At 46.7% G+C, this 27,441-nt stretch overlaps 2 protein-coding genes across 2 annotated transcripts in view; one reads left to right on the plus strand and one right to left on the minus strand.

The window, feature by feature from the left end:
• Positions 1-15,398, minus strand: part of LOC149372393 (uncharacterized) — a 31,411-nt gene extending 16,013 nt beyond the window's left edge. The window contains exons 1-3 of the mRNA XM_089566857.1: positions 14,685-15,398; positions 14,000-14,072; positions 10,859-10,951 (exon numbers count right to left, since the gene is read on the minus strand). The gene's annotated coding sequence lies outside the window, so the exon portion shown is untranslated. The remainder of the gene's footprint in view (positions 1-10,858; positions 10,952-13,999; positions 14,073-14,684) is intronic.
• Positions 1,925-23,076, plus strand: LOC149372395 (beta-galactosidase-like). Its single transcript, XM_089566854.1, has 16 exons — positions 1,925-1,993; positions 3,994-4,154; positions 6,473-6,623; positions 7,616-7,679; positions 7,775-7,869; positions 9,605-9,806; positions 10,895-10,903; positions 11,394-11,574; positions 11,728-11,771; positions 12,325-12,443; positions 14,884-14,958; positions 16,161-16,247; positions 17,385-17,492; positions 19,231-19,362; positions 20,678-20,908; positions 22,870-23,076. Exons 1-16 carry the CDS (start codon positions 1,925-1,927, stop codon positions 23,074-23,076), a joined length of 1,935 nt encoding a protein of 644 aa, XP_089422980.1.
• Positions 23,077-27,441: the final 4,365 nt, after the last annotated feature.

The following is a 27,441-nucleotide window of genomic DNA, read 5'->3' on the forward strand; positions in this document are numbered from 1 at the left end:
AAAGTTTTTTATCTGCCATGAATCACCAACTAGCCCAGCCAGCCGCGCTCGCAGTCAATAATGCAGCGAGGGAGATTGTTTCATTAAATGACAAAACAAAGAAAAGAAAGCTCGCAGCACAGCAGTAGGGCAAATTATTTCTTGTATGCAGTTGTGGTCAGGACATTCGGATACGAAATATCGCTGTCAGATGCAGTGATAATTTTTTTTCCAAACACGGACAAGCAATTAAAGCTTAATTTACCGTCAGTTGTTACACCTAAATGCTGGCTTTGTGCAAAGGAAGAAATGTGGACTTTAATCTGTAAGTATCCGTCGCAACTGGGGTGCCGCGGTTCTCAATACGCTCCAGTGTCAAACATAAATTAATAATCGCCAAGTCTCAAATGACGCAGTCGTAGTCTACTCTACATCTCACGTTACTGAACCATGAGAGCATATTACACTGGCGGCTGAATTAGTTCGGGCGGATATCGGAATCCGTACGTCAATGGCTAAATTCAAAGCACTTTCCGGCTTTGCTCAATTTATTAACTACAGAATGCTGACTAAAGGCGCTCGGGCGAGACTCTGCGGTAACTTCACCACTATACGAGAGCTTGACCGCTGCCTGGGTGTTGTCTCTTTTAAGCGTATGAGCGTACTATGTTAAAATGAAATGGCGCGGCCTCAAATTGCAAAGGGAAAATTATGCGCACCAGACTAAGCCCTGCGAACAAGACCTTGTCTTTCTTGAACGAATAACTTAAGGCTCTTGAGCATCATCGCCATACAACTAAGAAAGTGCTTCCCACTGATCGTCATCGTTAAGCAATATATTTTCAGGGTGCCCTGCAAGCATGCCTTTCTCAAAAATGAGCTTCCAGGGCACCTGTACCAGCACGTGTGGATCTTTCATTCATGCATTGTTTCTTGGTCATAAAATAGCACTACGGAGGGACAGAAAAGTAAGTGAAGGTTATCAGTGCTTCATGTCAGGTTGAACCTTGTATCTACTTGTCGCATCAAACTACTGCGAAGAACTTCATATATAAAGGGGGACTGTGTTATCATGTTCTCCTGGGAAGATAACTTTTCTTATTCTTTTTATATGCCCAGTTTGAAGGGCAATATAGCTAGATGTATGTTTCAAAACAATGTAAATCTTAGCGCACAGTTACGCCCTGTGTTAAGCAATCGTTAACTTCATTTTAGAAGGTACGAGGGAAACGTCGCGTTTGCCTCGTACCCTCTAAAAAAGTTGGACTTAATGCGCAAATGCACGCTAAGATTTACATTGTTTTGAAACATACTGAGAAGAACAGCGCTGGCAGACAAGCGACGAGGACAAGGAGGACACGAAGCAACGCAGTTGGAATCTTAACCAACTCGCCCAGTAACATACTTTGAAACATACATTTAGACATAGTGTCCTTCAAACTGGCCGTATTAAATCAACCCGATATCTTATCCTCACAGGAGAACATGATAACAAGTCCACCTTCGAATCTGAAGTTCTTCGCGGCAGTTGCATGCATACGAAGGACGTCGCAATATATAACGCTTTGCAACGTGCGCACTCTGCCTTTGGCAGGTACTCTTCCACCGGCAGGTGCAGCCTTGAAAAAAGCGCAAGCAATTTATCTTTTAACTCTGTTCTTTTCCAAAGGCAGAAACCCGCGACTGTAGCAGATTACGCCACAGCTTGCAATGCCTAGCAACGTTCCAAAAGGTCACCCGGTCCACGAATGGGCCATGGACTTCTGCAAAGAGAATCAGAGGAGGAGCTCACTATAAGCGAGGCGGGAAAAGAGGTTAGGAGGAGAGAACAGCTGGTAGGGTGAGGGGAAGAGCCGGGCATCGATAAGACAGCCTGACCGACGGCTGCTTTCTTGTTTTCTACGCTACTGTTGAAGGAGCGCACGGTGGCTTGCTTTCCTCTGGGATGGAGTTATTTCCGATCTCCATACTTCTTGCGTTGGCGTTGCTGGCTCCACTTACGGTCGCTCGAAGGGTGAGTACGAATAATGGGCAACTTTTTCCCAGCCCACAGTGTCCTGCCACGTCAGTCGATGATTCCTCGAGCTTGGATCTTGGCCAAAGCAAAGCTGACATTTATCAATGGGAAGCATTTGTCTAAAAAAACACATCGGGGGGGAAGGAGAACAGATATTTTTTATGCTTGCGAGCCGATATCGTGCGCAGCTGCACTTTTGCGACTTAATGCACTACCTGAGATGTGGCTAAAAATCACAAAAAACGGCGAGATTATAGACAATAACTGGTGCAGCGTGAACTTCTTGTTGCGTGCCGCTGCGTCTCAGCGTCTCCAATGCAAAGATAACACGTAACGTGAACAAGTACTCTTACAGATGTCAACTTGCAGACTTTTTTATACTTTTTTTAGACTTCAATTGTCATAGCTTCGAAGGGCTGAGAAAAAAGTGATAACTTATATACACTCGCATGTCGAATTGTTGAGGGGACGAAGACAAAAGAACTTTTAGAGGACGAAATGTTGAGAAGCGAAAAGTGATTCTTAAGTTTCCTTCTCAATATCCTCCTGATGCGCTGTGTGGCCCTCAAGTAAGCAGTACGCTTGAAAAATTGTTTATTTTTTATTTATATTATTTTGTCTCGCAGAAAGGGCCAAGACACCGCCTCAAGTCCTTTGAGGTGGTGTTTGACTTCTTGGCCCTTTTTGCGAGCCAAAATAATACTCTGTGAAAAGAATTCAGGATGAACAGATATTGTACTTGTAATGTTTTCTAGTTCGAAGAATTTTAATTTTGTTATGCTATTTGGTCTGAATGTTAAGTACGGCACGGCCGGAAGATAAAGACAGTCAGGCGTGGCACCCCAACGCTAAAGGGAATACGTAACTGTGCTCTACCCGCATCGCTGTGTGCAACTAGGACGCATGCCTCCTACGGCAATAGAGACGGAAGTGGATTATATTTCATGAGCTTCAAAATCTTCAGAGGTTTGTTTTTAAGCCCATCCGACAAGGTATACTAAAAGAAAATAATGTGTTGTTAAATTGGCCACAGGTTCGTAACACCGCGGCGGCTACAGATTGGTGAGTGAAAGACAGTGGAACCATAATGGAATAGATTAACGAGTGAAAGAAAAATTCTACGGCATTTCCTCCGCATCAGCCCAATTGATCGCCCTTAAATGGCTGCATCGTCATTCGTTTCAAAAGTGTGATCACGGAGTTCCTTTCGGTGTAGACGTCATGAGTTTGGACAGACGATCTGGAAATTTCTAAATGCAATTTTCTGTCAGCAATAACCGTGTCTTGAGCTGCCGTACAAACACCGACAAAGCGAGAAACAGCCATGGGATCGACTTTTATTAAAAACAAAAATTAGATAGCATTGTCCTCCATGTCGCATTATGGACACAATATTTGCTGTAATTTAATATACACACAACATTTTGTATTGAAACACACTATTTACCGTTATAAGAACACGAAAAACTATTTATTGCGGAAAGCATTAGCTTAAATTTTAAAGTTTATGTGTCTTATTAACAAACCTACGAATGCATAAGTTAACACTGATGTTCCTTGATAAGGTTAGCTGTGTCAAGAAAAGGCAGGCATACAGCCATGTGTAAACAGAAACAACGGCGTGAGTTTTGTAGTGCAAATAATGTCCACTTTTTTCGGAATGCATTGGAAATTTCAGTTTGTATTCAAGTCGGGAAGACTTTGGGGAGTAATAATTTCTATCATCTGTGTGTCGCGTCTCTAAATCTCTAAAATCAATGAAGGAACAGACATTTTTACTTTGTCCACCTTAGTACACGTAAGTCTGCATCTCATAACCAATATCGGTGAGCTGTTTTGAAAGCTGAAGGAAAGGAAAACTTATAAGCAGAAGGAACCGAAAAGGTCCATTAGGAGAATACAACTGCATTAGTTTTAAGTAGTGCCTTGTGAATTTGACCCTGATCTCCATGGTCTCACAATTTTTCCTTTTTTTCTATTTCTGCTGGATCCAAAAGTCGAAGTCCTTCGTTATCGACTACAAGGAAAACCGGTTCCTGAAGGATGGCAAGCCGATACAAATCGTGGGCGGGTCTATCGACTACTTCAGGACTCTCAGACAGCAGTGGGACGACAGGCTGGCAACCATGAGAGCCGCCGGTCTCAATGCGATACAGACGTGAGTCTACTCTATGCATTCAGGTGTTCCGATCACGTGGTACGAGCAGCCGCTAGTTGCTGCGTATAATGAACTCTGTCGCTCATTGGCACGAATACCTGTCACTCTTTTCCTTCTGCCTTCTTGCTAAAAATCGGTTGCACTCTTTTCCTTCCGTGTAAAAAGTCAACCGGAAGCAGTGTTCCGTTCGTTTGTTCTCAGTATTATTCAGAATACACCAAAAGGCAATCATTACGAGGACATCACAAGAGGAGGAGGGACACTGTCATTAGTGGCATATCATGAAATATAGGACTAATTGTCATGTTACAGATAATCAGTCAATAAAAAACAAGCCAGAACTAATTAATATTGCGAAGAAACCATTCGCAATTTGCACCACCATTCGCAACCAATTGGAAAGAAATTTGAGATATCGATGATAACAAGTAGTAAGAATTCGCATTTTGTCCAATTTGTACACCTATACTCCGAATCGAAGGCGTCGAACCAATTCGAAGATCCAGAGACACCGAACAGTTTCTGTCCAACAAATGTGTTCCTGTTTTCCTTTGCAACATTTGTCAGAAAACGAGACGTGGAATTATTGGACGCTGGCTGCAAGTAGCACATTCTCTCCCCCTTTTTCTTCACATAGTTTGCCCATAAATGGTTTCATGGAAAGCGCTGGTTTTTGAGACCACACTGACATCAAACATTACAGACGCCCAGAAAATCTAGGCAGACGGTTTTTGTTTTATCGGCTCCCCACGTGCCGTCCGGCGCTAAACGCTTAACACCATCCCGGGAATTTCGAATGTTGCGTACATTATATTGAATTTCTATGGCAGTCAAAACCAGTCGGAGCGAGCGCAGGAAGCATTTTGTAGGTCAGGTTTTGCAGCCAGTTAGAAGAGTTGGTCGTGATAATCCCCATTTTCACGCAGAATCTCGACAAAATCTCTTGTACCTAAAAATGACAAATTAAAGATAACCCCCATGGGTTACTCGGTGTTCACTACTTGCGGCCAACAGATGGCGCTAGTTGCTAATCTCAAAAAACCTGGGCATTCATGTGACGTCGCATGGCCATTTTGTAGTCCAGTGCATAGCTTCAGCACTGCAGGTCGGAGCGGAAGGCAACAAAATCTTTAGAAATGCCGGTTGCCTTTCGCAGTGCTTCAGACAACAAAATGGCGGCCGTGTGAAATCAGTGAATACTGCGGATAGTAATGAGTACTCGGCGTGCAAACGATATGCCGTGAATTCGCGAGACTGGGGCAATAAATGTTCAAGGCATGGTGTGGAATTCATAAACGTCCGTGCACTGACACTTCGTTGCGTCCTGAAGAACGTGCGCACCGTGTCCGAATAATTCGCTACGGCAAAGTTTGGCGGTGTGGGTTCCAAGCTCAAATTATTAATTGTACGATTATAAACTTTTAAAGCAGGAGGCGTTTAATAAATGTTATCCCAAGTGTTCATGTCCGGAAATCACCGTCACGCTATAAACACATTTGTAACGTTACAAGAAATCGGCTCATACAGTTACAAAGGTTTCGAATGCCAATGAGATTCTTCGGTAAAGCCGAAAATTTTGGGGAGTTATGGTCACTATAAGTTATGGTCTGCCTGGTCGCTCATACGCTTTATCTACACCGGGCGGGTACCGCCCTCTCTGTTGTGAGCTATACACTACCGAGACAAAAACACTCATTCCTGAGGGCGAGAAAGATGGCGCCATCTTCACAATTTCGAGCAGCAACTCAAACGCAGCCGAGTGTAGAGCGAACACCATAGATGGCGTCAGCTGGCGTGGCATCCACCAACCGTTTATGCATCCCTGCATTGTCTTTGGATAATAATACATCGACAATGAAACCAACTTTATAACAAAAGGAGACGGTTCGAAGCACGGCTCTCAAACAGGTCTACTGTAGAGTCGGGAGTAAAAATGATTAGCACAGTGATCGACGCCCGGCTGTGCGGAAGAAAAAAAAAAGAGGAGAATTATTTGCTCGCGATGACATTGCGCGCTGAGCTCCTGCAATATTGAGGATTGAGTACGGCCAGTCATTTTCGTTATTGGAGCTTTCGTGAACCGGATCGAGCCCACGAGCGGAGATTATTTCGCAACTAGCGATCGATCACATGAGCTAATCTTTTCTACTCACAACTGCGCACGATGAGAGCGGTCACATAGGCCAAGAGCACTGCCTCTGCATTCGGCATCTAAGCTGTGTTTCAAAGTGAACAGGTTTTCTAAAGGAGCTCAAAATGTGAAGACAATGATGGAGATCATCTCTGCGCGGTGACCATGTGCATCTCTCAAAATGCAGCTACGTCGAATGGAGCAGCCACGAGCCAGAACAGGGCAAGTTTTTCTTCAAAGGACAGCAGGACATCGTCCACTTTTTGAGACTGGCCCAGAAGCACGGATTCCTGGTCTTCCTCAGACCTGGCCCCTACATCTGCGCCGAAAGGGATCTGGTGCGTGGACGAGACTTCGTTATCAGGCTAAAATTATAGTGAAAGCAGGAATTAAGTGTAGGGGGTGATTGGCGGTGGGAGTACTGCTTACTGGGTGGGCCTTTGTCACGAGCACGTCTACACCGCAGGTATGGTAGCGCCGGGCACCATTCCTCTATTTTTGCGTAGTTTTGATATTTTATCGATAGCCAAGGCTATATCCAGAATTGTGAGCGCACGCACTGGACATCACGGGGAAACGCAGTGCACTCCAGATTTTGCCGAGAATAATCAGAGCGAGAGAACAAACGCGCGTTAATGATATCCTAGTTGAAATCAAGAGGAAGAAGGGGGCTTGGGCACGGCATGCAATGCGAAGGGAAGATAACCGCTGGTCCTTAAGGGCAACGGAGTGGATTCCAAGAGAAGGCAAACGTAGCAGGGGGCGGCAGAAAATTAGGTGGGCGGATGAGATTAAGAAATTTGCGGGAATACGGTGGCCGCAACTGGCGAAGGACAGGGTTAATTGAAGAGACATAGGAGAGGCCTTTGTCCTGCAGTGGGCGTAGTCGGGCTGATGATGATGATGATGAAACGGAGCAGGCAACTTTTATTATGTGCTTGTGGGAGACGGGAATTCTTTTCCGCGTTCATACTAGTTGCTGCGAACTGATACGTACAAGCATGCGGATCCGCGCGCACAGTCTTTCACATAAGTTTCAGTCCCACAGCTGCAATAGATGGAAAACGTGGAGTCACGCTAGTGTATATCTGCCGCCCAGCCTGCGGTGACGTTTGCCACAGATACAGATTTATACGCGACGGCATCGAGATGAGAGCAGTAGCTATTGTGAAATAATTAAGTAGCTATTTTATTTTTTTGATAAAATTAAAACTGGTGTTTATGGGCTGCGATGTTTAGCGCTTGTGAGTCGACAAGCTTGTTTTACGTGATTTTTTTTTTCCATTGATATAATATGCGTAGTCTCTTCTCAAATGCTATAACCTTGCAGGGTGGGTTTCCCTACTGGTTACTGTCAAAAAATGCTTCCATTGGACTCAGGAGTAGAGATCCAGGTAAGAAATAATTGTAATGCGTATTCCCATGAACCGATTCAACTCGCATGCTGACTGACAGCTTTCCTTTCTTTTTCCTTTTCATCATCTGTCAGTCTATCTTGAGTACGTGAAGAAGTACTTCTCCAAGCTCCTTCCCCTGTTGCGACCACTCCTTTACGCCAACGGAGGGCCTATTGTCGCTGTTCAGGTGGGTGAGCATATTGACATTTTTTTCGGCTGGATTCTTAGCACCGTGACTAAGAAAATATTACTAGCTGACCATCAAAGATGGCGCTAATTTCAGAGTTACATGGTAGCTTAATGCCCATGTCACACGCGCACAAGAACGGACAGTAAATACCTAAGGCCTTCAGTTTGTTAATGCCATTATTTTCGGAGTCGGTGCTACCCGTGCAGTTTTAATACACGTCACGATGATAATAACGTCCGCAAGCCAGTGAGAAATTTTACCTGAATGCAAGCAGTGCTCATGAACATAAAATCTCGTCAGCAATGCCCAAATGCAATTTTAAAATTATTTTGCGGAACATTCTCCTTTTCTTAGTTAACAACTCGGAAAAGTTGCCACAATATCTCGTGTCAGCACATAAGCAGAGATAATATGTCAAAATTGCGGTAAAAATGGCGAGATTTACATTGAAAATGCAATAGAGGTGCCTCATCTGACTGAAAGTTATGGATTAGGATTTGCTACTTGATAGGAAATTGGTACTAACAATGTTGCCTGTGATTTTCTGCGTGTGAAATGGTAACGAGAGTACGAATTTCTTAGGCGTACGAGTTTTGGCAAACTCAGCAAGTTTGCGAATGGCAACAAAGTTAATGCCATTAAAACGGCGCGTGTGGGCCTCGCGAATACCATTAAAACGTAAGGCGGTAAGCACTAGTTGGCGTTAAATTTGTTACGTGTGGCACGGATATAACCCTGCCTCCCTGTGATGTACCGGATGAATAATGTGGTTCAGCGTGCAGCTAACCCCGAAGCCCACTGCATCATCGAGTGTCTGCTGCGGACCGAACACGCAGAGCCGAACAGGTTCACACTGAACTGAAGCTAATACGCCCTAGTAGCACCATCGCGTTTCGCTTGTCTCATGAGTCCGGAGGCTTTCCCTTACAAAACTTTTTTTAGACAATTTATAGACTGCCCATAGACGTCTGTCTATAAAGTCTATAGACTGTCTATAGGCAATCTATAGATTTATGGTCATACACTTTTAATAGATTTTTGTCTATAGAATATGAATAGACAAAAAAGAATATCTATAGGAAGGCAATCAGTTAGAAGTCTATAGACTGTCTATAGACCATTTTTTATAAGGGGGCTTCGTGGGAGAGCACTTCCTGATCTATGCGCCGTTGTCTCATCGCCAGCTAACACGTTAGGGTCTCACATTGATTCATCGGTTCGCAACTCCGGATCTTCACGCAGGTTACGTTCGCACTCGCGTTCACGGCGATGTTGCAAAGTTCTTCAAAGTACCGCTGTAGGCAACCCATCTTCCTCGCCACAGGATCAAGCGAGTGAGTGACGACGCGATCACGATCCACATACCATGCGCCCACAAGATGCTGGCTTAAGAAATACACTATGGCTAGAAAACAACCTTACGCGGCCAAACGTCCAAATAACCCCCAACTGACACATTTTTTTTTTTTTCAAAAATGGTACCAAAATCGTCATCTAGGACCCGAGCTGCCATCTGTCGGCAAACCAAGAAAATGCTTGCTCTGGACCTCGCATTAAGCCAGACGCAGAGTGCCGCAGAACACACGACAATCTGAACTCGCCATAAGTCAGAAATGGCAGCAGGCTTATGACGAGCTTGGTTCGTCCAAGTCTACTAGGATGTTAAAGGCTAGAACTGTAAAAATACAGTGGCGTGTAACAGGTGTATGATCTCGTCTGCTACTTCCTGCAGATCGAGAACGAATATGGCAGCTTCAAGCGAAAATACGGAAGCTACGATAAATGCGACTCCGTATACACAACGTGGCTGAGGGATCTCGTGCGCAGTCATCTGGGCAACGATGTAATTCTCTACACCACTGACGGACCCTCTGACGAGCATCTGAGGTGCGGCAAAGTCGACGATGTCTTCGCAACCGTTGATTTTGACACAGGTAACAACGCCGAAGAAAAGCACAAAGATAACGCCCTCGTAACTTCCGCAGAGCACGCGGAAACATTTTTTTAAATTCGCTTTATGCTGAAAAAATTGTGAGTAAAATCGATAAACACTGTTGTCTCCACTTTCACTCCCTTCGAAATCTTACTGTGCAGTGGTTAAAATGAGATAGATTTTTTTTTTTTTCCCGCGGCCGTGGAAGCATGCAGATTCGTATTCCTGAAAGGTCCAAACGGTGTAATTTAAAACAGGTTCTGCGTTCAGAACGCTCTCTCTTAGGCGCCACTGAGACATGTGGTCTGCTTGCGGTCTGAACTTGCGGTTAATGTTACGGCGATTATATATTCACAGGGACCAATGCTATACTTCAAAGCTGAAGTAGCGAAATGTTAAAGAATGCAGGATAAAGAAAAGCAACGTACCCGTTGCTACTCAATCCATGTCCACTTAAATGTACTCATACGATTGGATGGAGATTAGCTGCAGTAACCGTTAATAGTGAGCTCAGCAGCTACCTATTTGCTGATGACATTGTCCTGCTAGGTAACTCAGGTGATGAATTATTGAGAATTATTGAGGCCCTAAAAAGGCAAAGCGCAATGTTAAATTTAAAAATTAACATGAAGAAAGCTTAAGCAGCGCTCAACAGTATGAGAGGGGAACTGAAGTAATGGAACTCGTAAGCCTAGCAGTGCGGCACAATGAAGCATCTATTGCTTTCCACTCCGACCTTACTAGTCTACGAGAATAAAACGAGCTCTCGCTTTCGTGCATTGGCAAGCCAAGCCGGTGACGAAAAAGCAAGAACAACGTGCCGTGAGGTAGTGAAAATTGTAAGGCAGCGTATCTGTCTAGATGCGTTGAACTGCACTCTCCAGGCTCTCCCAAGCTATGAACAGCAGCTTGCCGATATTCCGCAAGAAATCAGCGTACAAGCAATGTATGTACACAGCCCTCAAATGGCCACCAAAAACGCGTTTAATGAGTCGAAACACAATAAGCCAACATATATAAATGCAAATGAAATGTACAAGATGGTCCACTCACAGGATAGATGCGTTAGTGTGTGGCCGCGCCCGTCAGAGCTCCATTGCATTCGACATGGCCGCACCAGCTGCGCATCCAAGCAAAGTGGCGCCCCTGCAAAGAGAACTGTGTGGGGTGATTCACGTCGTCTGCAGCTTCGCTTTGATGCGCGGCCTCAACGGATGCACTGGCGCTCCTAAGAGCGCGGCCACACATTCACGTGTTCGCCCTAAGTATGGATATCACCCTTTGCATCTAACGTCAGTAGACAGAAAAACGTGGATTGGATAACAAAAGGCAGTTAATGCAATCCTTTTTCAGTTACCCTTGGAAGATTTTTATAGTTGCAAATAGACTTTGTCACGACATGTAATGCGCACAGCACGTAAGCCGTTTGTCCTGCCATGGAGTTCAAACTGTGAGGAGACGATTGAGTGACGTCTGCTGGGCGTAGGCTGAAACCCCTAATAGCGAGCGTGTCGAGTGTTTAACATGATCGGTACTTCAGTGGCCCCAAGTGATTTCTTTCATCACACTTGCTTTCCAAATTTCCCAGGCCAATGCGTCGAGGAAGCGTTCGCGACCTTGCGCCGGTATCAGGAGCGCGGGCCGCTAGTGAACACGGAATTCTACACAGGCTGGTTCGACCACTGGGCGCAGAGACACTCGACGACCGACACGGACGAAATCGTGCACCATCTGGACGAAATGCTCGGCATGAACGCCTCTGTCATTTTGTGGGTGTCCAAGCAATTTTGATTGATTGATTGATTGATTGATTGATTGATTGATTGATTGATTGATTGATTGATTGATTGATTGATTGATTGATTGATTGATTGATTGATTGATTGATTGATTGATTGATTGATTGATTGATTGATTTTCAGGTACATGTTTCACGGAGGAACATCTTTCGGCTATAAGACAGGCGGTAAGTTGATAATAAGCCTCTACACTGCTTGCAATGCCAGTCCGACCTGTTCATTAGTACAGTTATTAGCAATGAAAGTCAATAAGTGGAAGTCATACCCCCTCCTGAACGTAATGCATTTGGAAATCAGCGAGAGCTAGGCAATATTCACGTATAGTGACAGGGAGTACAGAGGATGATTAGATTCAAAGTTCTGTTATTCATCTATTTATTTTTATTTATTATGCCCTAAAGACAAATGTCATTATTGAGGACAGTGATTAATTGCATTAGATAAACACAATAGAGCGTAGTGAGTAGCACTAAATTTTGGGCAGGGCGGCTGAAGCTGGCGCAGTACAAGAATAACGGATATAAATGGGAAATGAATTAGTTCTGCAGCGTACGTAAGCTGGCTGATCATATTGACCATATGTATTTGGATGACGTGATGACGAGTTCCCTGCTGTTATTCCGCCAACTTGAGCGCCTCCTCCCAGTTTCTCCTCTGCGTGAAATCAGTGCTGGTTGTTCTAACCAGTTCTTATTTTTTCGACATTTTCTATGAGCGCAGCCCATGATGATGATCCCGAATTCCAACCAATTATAACAAGTTATGACTACGATGCACCCATGACGGAAGCCGGCGACCCCACGGGCAAGTTCATCGCAATCCGAAATGTGATCTCCAAGGTAAAGATATTATGCGCATAATGAAAATCATACCAGTAGCACTGCAATAGATGACCTCGACTCCTACAAACGAATGTTCAGACTTTGTGGGATGCTAGAGAGCTTTAGGAGCGCTTCGCCCACGTAACTAGAGCTACAGCCAGCTCAAGGAGTAGCCAGCGTTCACAGCGCGCCTGCGCTCTCGCCTCGTAGGAAGGCGCAGTCAAATAAGAGCACAGGCGTTCATCACACAGTATTCTGTATTAAAAAAACACTATACTAATCCCCAAACCTCAGTACAACATGCATTATTTTTGCAGCACCCTTAAGCGGACCCGTGGAGCCTTGAGTTCAAAGCAAGGACTACACAAACGTGATGGCGCAGCTAAGAGCGATAGCGGGTCGCAGGCCACCCAAAGGGTTAGACTGCGCGACACAGCACGACGGAGGTTGGCGCGCAGCACGTCAACAACACAAGGGTCGCACGTCGATGGCACAGCGCACGTCGCCACTGGCATAGGTCGCTGACAATGGAGAACCAGCCAGATGAGGCCTTCACGACTGTAGAGCACCAGCCCATAAACATAAAAACTGCTCAATGGATCGGACACAGAAAAGTGGTTATTTTCCGTGTCCTGTCCTTTGCGCAGTTTTTATGTTTATAGAATGTCGTGCCAAATAGCCCCCAGCCACACTTAGCGGCAAAGCTGGCCAGGCGGGCGACAGGACTCCGTCCAGGCCACGGCTACAGAGAAAATAGTAATAATAGTATGTGGTTATTTATTAAGTAAAACAAAAAGGAATTTAAAAAACTTTTGTCGGCCCCGACATCAGAAGAAGAAGAAGAAGACTTTATTTCCACCATGTGCAGTACACAGATGGAGGACGACGGAAAAAAGCCGTCAATAGGCGGCTTGACGAGTCCGTCGCCCCACTTAATGAGCAGCGTTTGGTCAACAGCAATCAATTCACACAGTCAAACAAAAGAAAATGAAAACGCTTGATCAGTGCAGAACAGAAGCAAAACAGAGTGGTCCGAAAAATGAAATCCCGGGATAAGTAAAATCAGTTATTCATCCTCAGTAAACATAGAGCGAAGCTTAGCAGTGGAGCAAATAAATAAATCAAAGTTATTAGACAGATAATGGTTTAACAGTGATGGTAAAGAATAACATAGGCGTTCCATGCCAGAGTTCAAACGGGGTGCAACGATTTTCCAACATTCTCCATGTCTTGTAGCATAATATTGTTCATTCTTTTCTAAATATGCCAGAGTACCAAGGTTATGTATGTTATATCTTACTTCATATTTAAATCTAGTACTCAGACGGTAGAGATATAGTTTATGAGCCGTAATGACATGCGCTCTATGAAAAAAACCTGCAGTTGTTGCATGATAACCAGCGTTGTACACATGACGTAGGTATCGCTTCTGCATGACATAAATTTTTTGTAGATTAGAGAATGTAGTTGTACCCCAAACAAGTTGTACCCATCTGCTGCGCGCGTTTCACCATCCGCTTTCTTGGCCCACTGGTAAAGGCCGGGTAACCGGGAGGAAAACACTACATACGTACCATGTTGCTGCCAGGCTCGTCCGTGTAAAAGATACGGCGATATTTCAGCCGTCTCCAAAAGCCCGGTGGCGCGCTAGGTGGCAAGGGAAAGTAGGGTAAAGCACTTCTCTTGCATCCCTCAACACTCATCCTACTGTCTGCCTCACAGTTGCAGTTCCTGAAGCACTCCATAAATAAAAACCTATTCTTTGTCTGCCTCACAGTCGCAGTTCCTGAAGCACCCCATAAATGAAATTCTAAGCATTCAAACTAAAAAATAATCCTTTTAGTGACCACAGAAATGAACTACTTCATTTCTTTTTGTTCTTGCCTTTTAAAAAAATGGGGGTAGGTGGACAGGGGGATAAATTTGTGAAAGTGAGGCATCGGTACAAGCTCAAACTCTATTATGAACTACGTGTTTTGCCTTGGTATTGAGCTATTGCCTCGGATGTAATATGATGCCAAAGACGATCACAACGTCTCAGAAAGGCACGGCTTGTTTAAAATGATGAAAAGCAATTTTCGTGACAGGCATGCAACTTCTGACAAGATTAGGAAATGCTCCATCCTAGTCAAGAACTTATGATGAATAGTAACAGCGTTGGCCCCTCACGTCATGTTATTGTGGTCTCGCAAATCTTGCACCATGAGCGTGCAAAGACGATACAATATGCGAAACAGGAAGAACGCCTCTGTTCCTCACTTTACTCCACAAGACCGGTGTTAGGCTCGTCTCGAAGTGGTCTGGAAATGAGGCTTAGGGTTCCGGTTTTTCCAAGCTTTGTTGATGTCTGCTGTGCTTTGCTTCGGCGAGTATCTGAGCACCTCCCGCAACATCAGCTTCAAAAGAAGTACGCCGAAAATGCGCTGATACAAGCATGTCACCACCTTCACATGCGCAGTACATCGCTATGCCGCCAGTTCCTGTGCCGATGCCCAAGAAGAAGATGGCGCTGGGGACGATCAAGCTAGAAAAGGTGAGTTCGCAATAAAGGAGCTCTAAAATAACATTGCGCAGTGGCAATGCGTGGCCATTTAAGGCAGCTGCATTTCTGTGTAACTTAAAAACAGCATGTCGTTGCCATCGTACGATAAGGAGGCGCAGAAAAGTAGACCGCGCTGCATTTGATTCATGAAAGCGAAGCAACCTCACGCTGCTCTTTTACAGCGACAGCTATTAGAGACCTGCAGCGCAGCGCGCACCACTACAGTGTATCGCGCCCCGCCAGTGCGAACGCGCTGATTGGTCCCGACACCGTGGTACCGACGCGACGCGGCAGGCGTGCTTGGCGCTGGTCAGCACGTGGCACCATCTGTCGCCCCCAGGGCGATCTTCTCATGCGCACTGACGGCGCGCACACCGCTCATACACACGCAACGATAAAAGCACTTTTTTTTACCCAATTCTGTGGCCTTGGCGTTGTTGGCTTAACAGTGTATCACGCTGATTGGTCAACATGCTGTGGCGTCACGCATGAAGTCACTGCAACCTGCCACACTGAGTGGTCCGAACGTCGCCACTTACTAGTGACGCCACGCGCATTCTACAAAAGGACAAAACTGTAGCGTAGCAGAAGACGAAAGACAAAGTAACGCACACGAACTGCACAAGAGCTGAGCTACAGTTTTGTTTATGGAACACACGCCAACAAACCACGCTTCTACAAGAGAGAATGACAGGTAATAATGAATAAACAGTATTGTATTCACCACTACAAGCACTTTAACTTAATCTCAAGTTGAAGACCAGTAACTCCCGAGCGGGCTTTTTCATTCGTGAGTATTGTTAAATATATGACACTTGAGAAGTCGCAGCAATAGAAATGGGACATTTCAGAAAAAAATGTCCTCAAAGCACTTTTCCAGCTATCCTTCACCTTACAGCAAATGTTGCCCGCGAGTGGGGACCGCACCTGTAGCGGGTATTCTCTTAGATCATTTTTATCCTGATCGCGATTAGGCAGCTCTGCCATTAATACTGCAGCCGACGACAGGTATGCTCTCTTGCTATCCATTCCAGCGTCAAATGCGGCAGTAATCATTGCTGAGTTGCGAAACAACGAAACTGGCGAAAACTCGTTATAAAATAAATCTCTCCTATGCAGTGGCTATCTTTCTCAAGCAGTAGTAAAACTAACTAAACTAATACCCATTTCCCTGTACCCTCATTTTGTTCTAGTTGTACAACGTGACCGACATTCGGGGCATCTACGCCCACGTCACCACACATTCGGAGAAACCTCTGTCATTTGAGAAAATTAACCAGGTAAGATACGCACACAATCTCCCCATTAATTTATGTCTATGATGTGCATCTGTGTGTATTCAAGACCTGTGCCGCGAGTGCTGTACAATAGAATCTCCGCGGAGACTAGCGTCAGCCAGTTTTTGTGTGGACATCTCATTGCATTATCACATCAGCACCACCCATCTGTACTCATCTCCATTTCCTTCTCTTCCTCTTTTCCCCGTGTAGAGTAGCAGCCCAGGATCATGTTTTCGCAGGCCGACCTCTCCGCCTTACCTCTCATTAACTATTACTCCCCCCCTCTCCCCGCAATTAATTATTCGGGGAGTATGCACTTCAATATAACAGCGGAGAAACGTGCGCCTGCGAGTGTCTCCAAAGTCAGTTGCTCACTGCATGTATCATACGACGAATACTGGACTGCCGTTAAGCCTTGATTGACAAGACGGACAGATGTGTTTTCACTTTCGTATAATACATTCGCCGCGTGTAGGCATGTTAGTTACCTGGAAAAAGTAGGTGCTCACCGAAAATCTACCGCGCTACTGCGTCACTAAATTTGGCCATTTTTACGTACACTTCAGCTCCGCATTTAGAGGAGCGTATAGCTCTGCAGTTGTGGTCTTTCATCGCTCGCTACTGAAGCATAAGTGCGATGCTCTCCCGTACTAACCATGTATATGGAAGGAATCACGTGTCCAGCTTTAACGAAGAGGTCAAGGTAGCTGTCAAAAGTTCTGAAGACCACTCCATTGAAATCATTCATGGTATCGAATTCCAGCGGCATGACGCTGGTCCTACGGGTGGGGAAATGTTATCTTGAATCCTTTTTTCGAGAGTACCAACATAGCTGCTGTATCTATAGCACCCGTGTTTATGGTCAACTGCATCTCATATCAAAATGTTTTGGTGCTCCGTTAATTTATTTTATATGATGTGGATAGCTGCACATTTTTATTAAAGATGTGCCAAACGAGAAGCAGGTAATGTCCAGACCTTGTACCGGAGTTCCATGCCTTGTAAAATTAAAAAGTACACTTTTTAAAGTTTTTTAATAGCTGCGTGAGGAAATTGTGTCCTTTAATTAATTTCTACTTAAACCCCTGACACAGCACAATGTCTACCACTAAAAGCGTGACCCAACCTCGTTCACAGAGTCAAGCCCTGGTCCTGTACGACACGTGGGTGTCGTTCTTGCCCAGGGATCCGGCTGTGCTCAGAGTGCCTGGGCTCCGAGACCGAGGATACGTCTACGTGGACGACGTGAGCGCATCAGTACAGTGCCTGAATTCTACTGTTTAGTGTGCCGAACACCGGCAGCTCGCCATGAGAAGGAGGGAATCAGAGATTACATTGACTGCCAGTAGCCGCCAATTGAGGGCGCTGTGTGCGCCACCAGCAGACGATCTCGTTTAGCACCGTTGCAGTGTGCAAGAGTGCATACTTTGTTTGGTGCATGTATTTCGTCTGGTGAGCGCCATAAGTTTGATGCGTGCATATCGTGACGCTGATTCCTCATCTAATTGTCGCATAGCAAAAATGTGCATGGTAAAGTGACCTTGTAAAGGACGAAAAAGCTTTGCATCAATGCGCCTTCACAGTATGCGTTACAGTGTGACGTCATTGAAGAAACCGCAGTTTGTCTGCTATGATGCATATGTTGTGAGTTAGCATGCACGTTAATATGGGCTACGCTAAAAATAAAGGAATAAAGCAAATCCGCGACCGCGTCGGCGGCGCCCCTATGTGGCAGCCGCTGGCAGCCATTGGTGCCGGTGCAACCTCGGCGCTCTTGGTCTGCACGCCAGCCATTATATTCTAGATACTGTAGCATGAGCGCAAGAACGGATCCATATTTCAGTTCCTGCATTTTACTATTTGGAGAGTTCGGGGGAGTTTAGGGGTTTTTGGAAATAAATAAAATAAATGAAAGCCGTCATGAAATCATTGAATGGACTAATAAAGAATTACATTATATTGTGTCACGGCGGAAACCTTATGCAAGCTATTTATGTAAGAAAACTGTCATCTCCAAGACGAAGCGTTTTTTTTTTTCATAGCTCAATAAGCATTTATGCAGTGCATGACCGCGGGGAGTGTCCGCTATCGTGCTTTCATGCAGACACGTGCCCCACCAGAAGCTTAGCACTTTTTCGTGACATAATTATAGTTTGAAAATTTATGATCTCGGCAAGAAAACAGCAAACATTGTTAAAACACGCAACTCTCTTGTTCCTCACCTCGCGGCACTGAATCAACTTGAAGTGTTAATAGTATCTTGGTCTTAGAATTGAACAACCAATATAGAGAATAATAATATTCAGTCGCTCAGTCGAAGCTGGCTTTATTTTCAGTTAGCATTTCCATAAATATTTAAAGGAAAATCCGCCTTTGGCGCACATGAGTTGTCCGCAATAAGAATTTTTGTGTCACTTTCTCTCGTTTCTTGACGGAAGCAGTACCGGCATTTAGGTATTTTAGGTTACCTCTAGTTCATTACATGCAATGTGCTTGTCAAGTGCAGCTTTATAAACTTTCTTAAAGTACTGCGGGCCATAACAGGTCTAGTACTCTAAGCTTTGCGGGTGCATAAACCGCCCTCAAAATTACAAATCTCGTCATGACTTTCCAGGTCAAGCGGCAGTCTAGTTTGGTGCACAGAACTTCACTGATTAAACCTTAAGTATTCATGTTATTACAGACTTACTGCATTTGTCTAGAGCCACCATTATCGCTTCATCATTCTTATTCACAGAGTCTGCAAACGCATTTCATGGCCATCCAACTCACACTGGTCTCATTACTGTTCGTGGCATCTGTCACTAAAATCGCTCCACCTACAAAGAAATGCCCCTCTTGCCCCACGAAAGAATGCACCATCAAGAAAAATACCAATCTTAGCACAACAGATACCTTGCACATTGAATGCATGGCCTGCCCGGCATTTTTAACAAACTGTTTTTACTGCACGGACATGTCTTCGATATCTCTTGGCTCGCAGGTTTACCAAGGCATTATATCACGCACGGACAAGGTCTATGATATTATGATCCCTGTGACGAAAGGCCAAAGGCTCACGGTTCTGGTGGAAAGCCAAGGCAGGGTCACCTACGGAAATTTAACCGACCCAAAGGTGAGCTGACCTACTGCCAGAATTAATGATACGATCATCAGCTTTACCGGTCTTTGTACGAGCTGCGCGCCTATCGCGCAGTCGAGCAGCTTCGTTGTGTAACAACGAAGCCCTTGGCACTGCAGGTGAGACGAACGTTCGGAGACTTGCAACTTCCCCTCCTCTATTTTCACTGGTTACTGACTTTCATGCCGGGTCAATTAAGGCAAAGAGGGCTCATTATGGGGCACGGGGAGATGACACCTAATCGCACAAAAAGCTAGTCTCCAACGCTACGCTGTGCTAAGGAAAATGAAAGCAAACGGGAGTACCAGGGGCACTCCCGGTTCTTTTTTTTTATTTCCCAGAAGTGATTTTGCCCGTGCTTAGCAAATATTTAACTGAACGACTGTGTGATGAAAATGAGCGTGAAATTGACGTTGCAGGTGAATTGTTATGACAGCCGAGCCAGTCACAAGGTGCGGCCAGTAAGCGAGTGACTGCGACTCATCCGTTACTCTCGCACAGCTGCGGAGGGGAACATCTCCTCTTTGTGTACTATCAAGGTTCGAAATAATACAGGTAAACCTGAAGGCTCGCTCAGGTAACGTAACACGTAGGAGTTCAAAGCCACCTATAAAGGAGGCTATGTTGTGTAAGTTGGTCACAGGGTTATGTACTTTTGACGGTTAATTTCGACAAATAATAATTAACGGCTAGTGGTCATGGGAACTTGACATGTAACGTCCTCACTTAATACGGATGTCGCCATCAGCATTAAAGGGGTCTAGCAACTACAGGCGATATGAAAAGTAAAACGGCTCACGACACAATACTCGCGTCCATTTACAGGTATCTGGGTAAATTTTGTGTTCAGTTTGCTTGTGCACAATAAACGTCGTGCATAAACTGCAGTGCGTTGCGGTGCCGAGGTTTTACTGAAGGCGTCGACCGACGACCATATTGTTATCGACACAGCAGAAGCGTGCGCTCGCCTTGCATGGCGAGTATGTCCATTGTTCCCCATGCGTGTCATCTTTTGCGTCTGCCACACCAATGGACCCTAGTGGAGGGGCATTGGCGATGAAAAGAACCTCTAAATGAGGCGCCTCCGCGCCAGGGCTGGCAGTCTACGCCCCCTAGGGGGCATTGGCCACGCTCGACGCACCCTCCTCGGCCGCCTCGCGACCTCACGGGCTAAGCCACGCCCTTTTACATCGCGAGTCTTCTTGTCATAGTGGAAAAGGCAGACTAGATATCTGCTTATCTGCACTTCACCTACACCATCATGTCCTGGAGCACCGCAAGTGAAAGCATGCCTTTCGTACCATTCCAGGGTATCGTCTCAGACGTGACCCTGAATGGAAAGAAGCTCACCCACTGGAACATGACTCGAATCGATGAAAGAGACCACTCGGGCGGATCTGTACGTCCCGCTTCTCCCACGAGGAAAAAGACCTCCGAACGCGGCGCCTCCGCGCCAGGACTGGCAGTCTACGAGGCGAGGTTCCCGCTTCGGCAGAGCCCAGCCCTGGACACCTTCATCAGGCTTGACCACTGGAAGAAGGTTAGAACCCATCGCAGTCGTCCGGCGGTCATGGCGTTCAGCACAAGTTCGCGGGCTGCCATCTCTCGCCTAGCGGCCTCATCTCGATAATAGCAAAATTCAAGAAACAGCCACGTACTGAAGTTGCAATCTACACTAAAAAAAACATCAGGAGATAGCGGCCTAATGATGAATTCCATTCGCAGTTCGGTTCTTTTCGGTATAACTTTTTCTGCTCTTCTATGAGCAAGGTTATTCCAGTGGCAGATTGTGAGCGCAGGCTTTTATTAACTAGACACTACGGACGACTAAGTCGATCCCATATTCCTATGTTCCTGTTTATACAGCACCAAAATGATGCCTCTTTTGCCGAAGCTGCCAGGTAAACTGGGTTCAACATTTTGCGCCACTCGATTTAAACTCGACCTAAAGATCGAAACGTGGACTCTGCGATCGTCATATGGAAACGAAAGGGGTTTCTCAGCCTGAGGGATCCGCACGTATTTAAAAAAAAAAGAAGTGTTGTCAGCGCACCCCAGTTTGCTTGAGAGAAATGGCGGAGGTAGCGACATCTACATTTCACTTTTTAACCTTTTCTTGCTTACAGAAGGTCTGTTTTCTGTGAAAGACGCGTTTTAGTCATTGGAATGTGGTATTCCAGCTAAGCGGGGTACCTTCATTTTGTCTTTAGTGTCCCCTAGACCTCAGATTTGGGCAAATGTTTATCTTGATACAAACAACACAGCGACAAGGAAGATGAGTATGACTCGGAAAGAACAAGCGCATTCTACTTGTCTGTCTCTGCGCGGTGTGAAGTTATGGAGCAGAGAAACTGTATTCAAGTAGCATAATGGGAGTGTTTCTTGAGCCAAGGTCACTCCTTATAGCAGTCAGCAGAGCCCATCGGAAATATGCGCAACGTATTTTTATTCACGTTACACATTACGTAACACCCAATAAAAAGAAAGTTTTAGAGAAATAATGAAATGAAAAGCAGTAAAACAGACTGAAATGAAATGAATCCCTAGTTGGCGCACCGCCTCTTCCGTTCCCTCTTGAGGCGCCTTCAGTCCATCAGGAAACATTTCCCGCTCTCGCTGAAGCTACAGGTGCAGCTTGAGATTGGAGCTCGGCTAGCTGAAGGAACCTTGTATATTTATGAAGAAGGATATTTCCTGCAAAGTACCTAAGCAGGGCTTATATTGGACGCGGCATTGGAAACTGATATCACCCAGATTTCTCCGGGTTTTTTTTTTCGTAGTTTTCTTTCTTGTTTTCTTACTTCCTTTCTCGTTTTTTCCGGAAGTGCTTTTGAACGTTAAGGTTCGGTAGCTGTGTCAAGTGTGGCGTACCACACTGCCCCCTAAACATGTCTGCTGGGTGAACCCAGATTTCTGGCGCGGTGCGAAATGAAACGACTCTCCTTGAACTGTGTGCATTGCGGAAGACTATGGTGCCCCCACAGAAAGCAGGATTACTGCATCTATATTTTACAACTTAATTTACGTTTAGAAGAAGAGCTCCAAGAAGGACAGGCGTAGCCATCTTCATATGAAAGCAAATATATGTAGGTGGAATTAAAGATCCAGGACTATGGGCAGTATTTCCTCACACTGAATGAAGGTGCTCAGTTTTTCTACATCGCTTCATAGCCAGCCATGCCTCAAAGCACAAGTTATGTCATTCAAGGTTTTCTACATTGTTTCATAGTGAACCATGCCTCAAAGCCCAAGTTATTTTCATTCAAGTGCTAGAATTCGCTGCTCATGACATCTTGGCCTCACGACACGTCAAGAGCTTGTGTAATAATCCCGGCTTCCAGCATTGTTTCAGGCCCTAGTGTACCAAGTATAATTATGAATTCACATTATACCTAGACACTTTCAAACTTAGTGTTCACAGTAGTGTTTAGCATGAAACTGCGTGTTTATAAATAAGCAAGATTTCATTTCTTTACTTTTGTTCTTTCTTCGACAACATAGGGCGCAGTCGTTCTCAACGGCTTCAACCTTGGTCGCTACTGGACGCCCATGGGTCCGCAGAAGACGCTGTACGTGCCGTCGGTGCTCTTCAAGACTAGCAACGTCCTCCAAGTCATCGAGTTGGAGCAGGCGCCGTGCTCAGAGGGATCCGTCAACTGCTTCGTCGAGTTCGTCGACAAGCCCGAAATCGACGGCACCGTGCCATGATTTCATTTTAAATACCCCAGACGATTAAATACCCCAGACGAAATCAGAGCGATTACATGAAGGAGCTTCTTTAAGTGTGCTATAATAGTGGGCAGAGTCGACCGGAATCCTTCCGAGTTCTTTTTTGTTGTTGTTGTCGTTGCGCAGACTCCAGGTTCTCGCACGGAATCACTGCCACAAGTATGCACTAATCAATGGAGGAAAAAGAATTCATTTTTTGCAAATTCCATTGGAACAACTTTCATTTATCATTGAAATCAGGAATGTCATTGTGTAGACTAAAGAGAATATTCAAGAAGCACATTTCTGATTGCTCAGAAGCATAATATTGCTCCTCATTTTTGCTTTTCCATTTGGCACACTGTTACAGCACATTTACTTCTCTTTAGTTTTTGTTCCTTACTGATTACTGTTTACCTCTCGGATTGTCATGCACGCACAAAAACAATGCACCTTGTTTTGTTTTGTTTTTTTAATCACCAAAGGCTCCGTTCGGAGTTTCGAGTTTCGGGCCTCCTATTGAAGAAGTCATTTGTAACCATAGAATGTAATCTCAACTTGATATCTTTAAAAACATTCACAATCTGCCACTGGTCTGCAGCAAAGAGAGCAATCGGCAGGTTGTGGAACAGGCAGTCGGAAAACCGGCACTTCGGCTCGAAGTGCCCATCAGGGCCATGAGCGATCAGCGCTAGCATTCGCTTAGATCACACGCGGTTTCGTTCGGCATACGGGGTTTAACGTGCCAAAGCGACTCAGGCTATGAGAGACGCCGTAGTGAAGGGCTTCGGAAATTTCGACCACCAGGAGTTCTTTAATGTGCACTGACATCGCACAGCACACGGGCCTCTAGAATTTTGCCACCATCGAAATCGGCCCCCGCGGTCGGGATCGAACCCGTGTCTTTGGGGTCAGCAGCCGAGCACCATAACCCTTGAGCCACCGCGGCTTAGACCGCCTATAGTGTCTGGCGATGTCTGCGATTCGAGTGAGGGAACAATGAAAAGGCGCAAACTTGGCAATGGAGAGAGACACAGATAACTAGACGTGGATGAGGTAAGAAGTGACGACCATTGATAGAATCTGGACTACTGGTAACAACTAGGGCCCAGAAATCTATAAGCACTGTGAAGTTCTGGGATAAGCACGAATTTAAGATTGTGGGATCGTCATCACCCGAGTGTGACCGTGTGCTCATTAGGTGGCACTTCGCCCACATATCGCGGGTTCGGGCCGGAGCGAGCTGAGGGCACTGCCAGCGTTTCGTGCGCGCCTGCGCTCTCGCTCCGAAAGAAGGAAGGCGCAGTTATTCGAAAGCACAAGTGTTTATTACACAGAAAGCTGCATTACATAACACTGCACTAATCCCCAGACCTCGGTGCAACCCGTAGCCCCGCCGCAGCACCCGAAAGCGGGCCCGCGGAGCCGCGCGCGCAAAGCAAAGACTACAGACACGGGGGACAGCACAGCTAAGGGCGATCGCATGCCGCGCGGCCAACCAAAGGGTTAAATCGCGCGCAGCGCAACACGAGGGAGGATGGGGTCTACGCGGAGCACATCTTGACGACGCAGGTCGCACATCGATGGCTCATCGCGCGTCGTCACCGGCAATGGCCCGGCGATGACGGAGAACCAGCCAAATCAGGCCCTCCCGAATCCGGAGCGCGTCGGCGCCGCACAGGCGGGCTACACGACTCCAGAGGTTCGGGCCTGGACTCAAGCATACATACTAGATGCGCACGTTAAAGCACTCGCGTTCTTGGGCCCCCGGCAAAGGCCGGGGCACCCGGGAGCCAAACTCTACGCACCTTTCTGCTGCCCGAGTCGGTGGCGATCTCCCCGCTCATTTCCCGCTCGGGACCTCTCGCCGAAACAACGCCCCCAACTGTCACTCGGAGTGACCCAATGGGGACGCGAGGTCGAAGCGGGAAGAACGGAAGGGAGGGTGATTTACTGCGGTTCTCGGAAGAGCTTCCCTTGCAAGGGAGGACAAGCAGCGCGGCTGCCCGCATTCCGCTCGCGGACACCCCACGGGGGGTCCCTCTAACGAACGAAACGGCGGAAGCGGGCGCACACTCGGGTAGCCCAAGAAGCTCAATCCCCACATCCCCCTCTTCTTAAATGCCCCCGTCCCTCTGAAAACAGAGCGACGGTCATTACACAAAGCGCAAAACTGTCTGCACTAGCATCAATGAGCTACCAGCCTTTCGCCATACCTCCAGCCCTTAAACACACCCACACAACAAGATTATTGAGAATTCTAACTACAAAACATCACACATGCCGCACTACGCAATAAGTGCACACAAGTATTCGCGCCATAGAAAATTACAAATGCGGTCACTCGAACATCACATAATCAATGCACTCTGTATACATCTTTACATAAGTTAAAATCTGGAATATATATACGTGCGTCCATGCTGCCACAATGAATCAGAGCGCGCACGACGGGGCGCCGGAAAACGTTCGACACAATTAGCCGCCGGAGCCGATATCTCCGACGGAATCGGTCGGTCCTGATGAACAGCAACCGATATGCACCGGAAGCAGCTCACACCGACGTCGTCGCGTCGCGATGGCGGTGCTCTCCAGGCACCCGATGCTCTGAAGACGGTGTCTCAGCAGTGCTACGGTGCGGACAGCCCCGCACAGGTTGCCTCTGAAGTTCCGCTGATAAGGCTTTGGCACATACCGCCGAGCCTGGGACTCGCGCACACGCACTCAAGGAACCAGGAAGCGGCGACAGGCGTCCCAAAACTAAAGCATAAACATGGCAACTCCATGGCCCTTGTCCGCAGCAAGGCTCCTGACGGGCAATAATACCACTCAACAAGAAAAAGTATTTACAAACAAACACAATTTCCCCCACCCCCGCGGGCGAACGCCCGACGACGCTACAATGGTCCGGGGTAAGGAGGATTGCGAGCAACTTAGACACTGACTGCTAGCGCACACACATTCCGAAACGTCGATAACAAGCATGCCCCTCAGCGGTTTCTCGGCATGCTCTTTTTTTTTACCTTCTCTTGCAACATCTGGGCCCCGTTCGACCGTTTCGTGCCCGCGCGCACAGCCTCTCCGACATCACTGAACCATTTGGCGAGCGAGAGGCGCAAACGGCAGCAGCTATGCGGCGACCAGGCACAGTGGAAAGGAGGAGGGCGCCGGCCCACGCACACGCACAGAGTAAAAGAAAGCTTTTCACCCCCACAGCAACAGGCCCTCCCGGCTCCTCCGGGAAAAAAGGAACCCCGCACACGACCCTTCGCGCCACAATAAGACAAAGAAGGCCCTCTTCGGAAGTGACCGGAAACGCGGTTGCTTATCTACAATACTACACTGTACATATGCGAGAAAACAAAGCACTTCAAAACACATATTATACAGACGGGAAATATTTAGCACGAAAATACACTTTGAAACATTCACGGCACTGTACAGAAACGAAACATGCATTCTTCCACTCACATATCGGGCTGAAGGCTCAGCGAAGTAGCTCGCTCCGGGAACGCCGCGGAACGGCCTCGCCACGGCGAAGGCTGGTAAAGTCCGAGCTCAGCTCTCAACGGAAGATGTCCGATATCAAGCACGGGACAAAACACAAAAGTGAATGTCGCCTGAGGAGGCACCGAAGAGACAACCGAAAGCGATCGTATGCTTCGGTCGTGCCCGCTTGCCAAAACGTGAAATCAATGGACCTCAGCATCACCTATATCGCTCACAACAGTGAGCGATCAAGTCGGCAGCGTAACCCGACTTCTTCGTGCGCTACAGAGGACACGAACAAGACGAGAGAAAAACTGCGCGTAGAAAGGAAAGATCCTTTCGCGCCATCTCGGCCCTGTCTCTCGCCGCGGAACAAAGGTTCGCGGGTATCGCTAGGGGAGGAATCTGCGGATCGGCTCTCGGCACCTCGAAAGCGAGGACGAGTGCCTTCTCGCGGTCAGTCCGCTTTACAGACCGTCAACAGCCGTGGGTCGTGAAGGAACTTTGTTAATTTAGAAAGAGATACTGCGATGCTGTTGGGCGGACTCGATATTCCAGCACGAGCCGTCATGACCCATCAAGGCAAGCCCCGGGGACGCCAGTTCCGTCTGGCTACGGCCCCTCGGCGCACGCTGCAATGCAAGCTAGCGTTCCGGCGCCAGGTCTCTCTCAAGAGACAGAATTCCACGGCCTCATGCGCGCGACGCAATACCAGCGACTTTCCGACGCATTGTCTCCCTGAGACTACCGTGAATTCTAAACGCGAGAGGGGTCACCGCGCTGGGTCCTGAAAAGCTCTTTGGCCTCCCTTCCCTTCCCTTGCAAGGGAGGACAAGCAGCGCGGCTGCCCGCATTCCGCTCGCGGACACCCCACGG

This window comes from Amblyomma mixtum, chromosome 1 (assembly GCF_055824585.1).
Source record: "Amblyomma mixtum isolate Tamu chromosome 1, ASM5582458v1, whole genome shotgun sequence".
Taxonomy (NCBI): Eukaryota; Metazoa; Arthropoda; class Arachnida; order Ixodida; family Ixodidae; genus Amblyomma; species Amblyomma mixtum.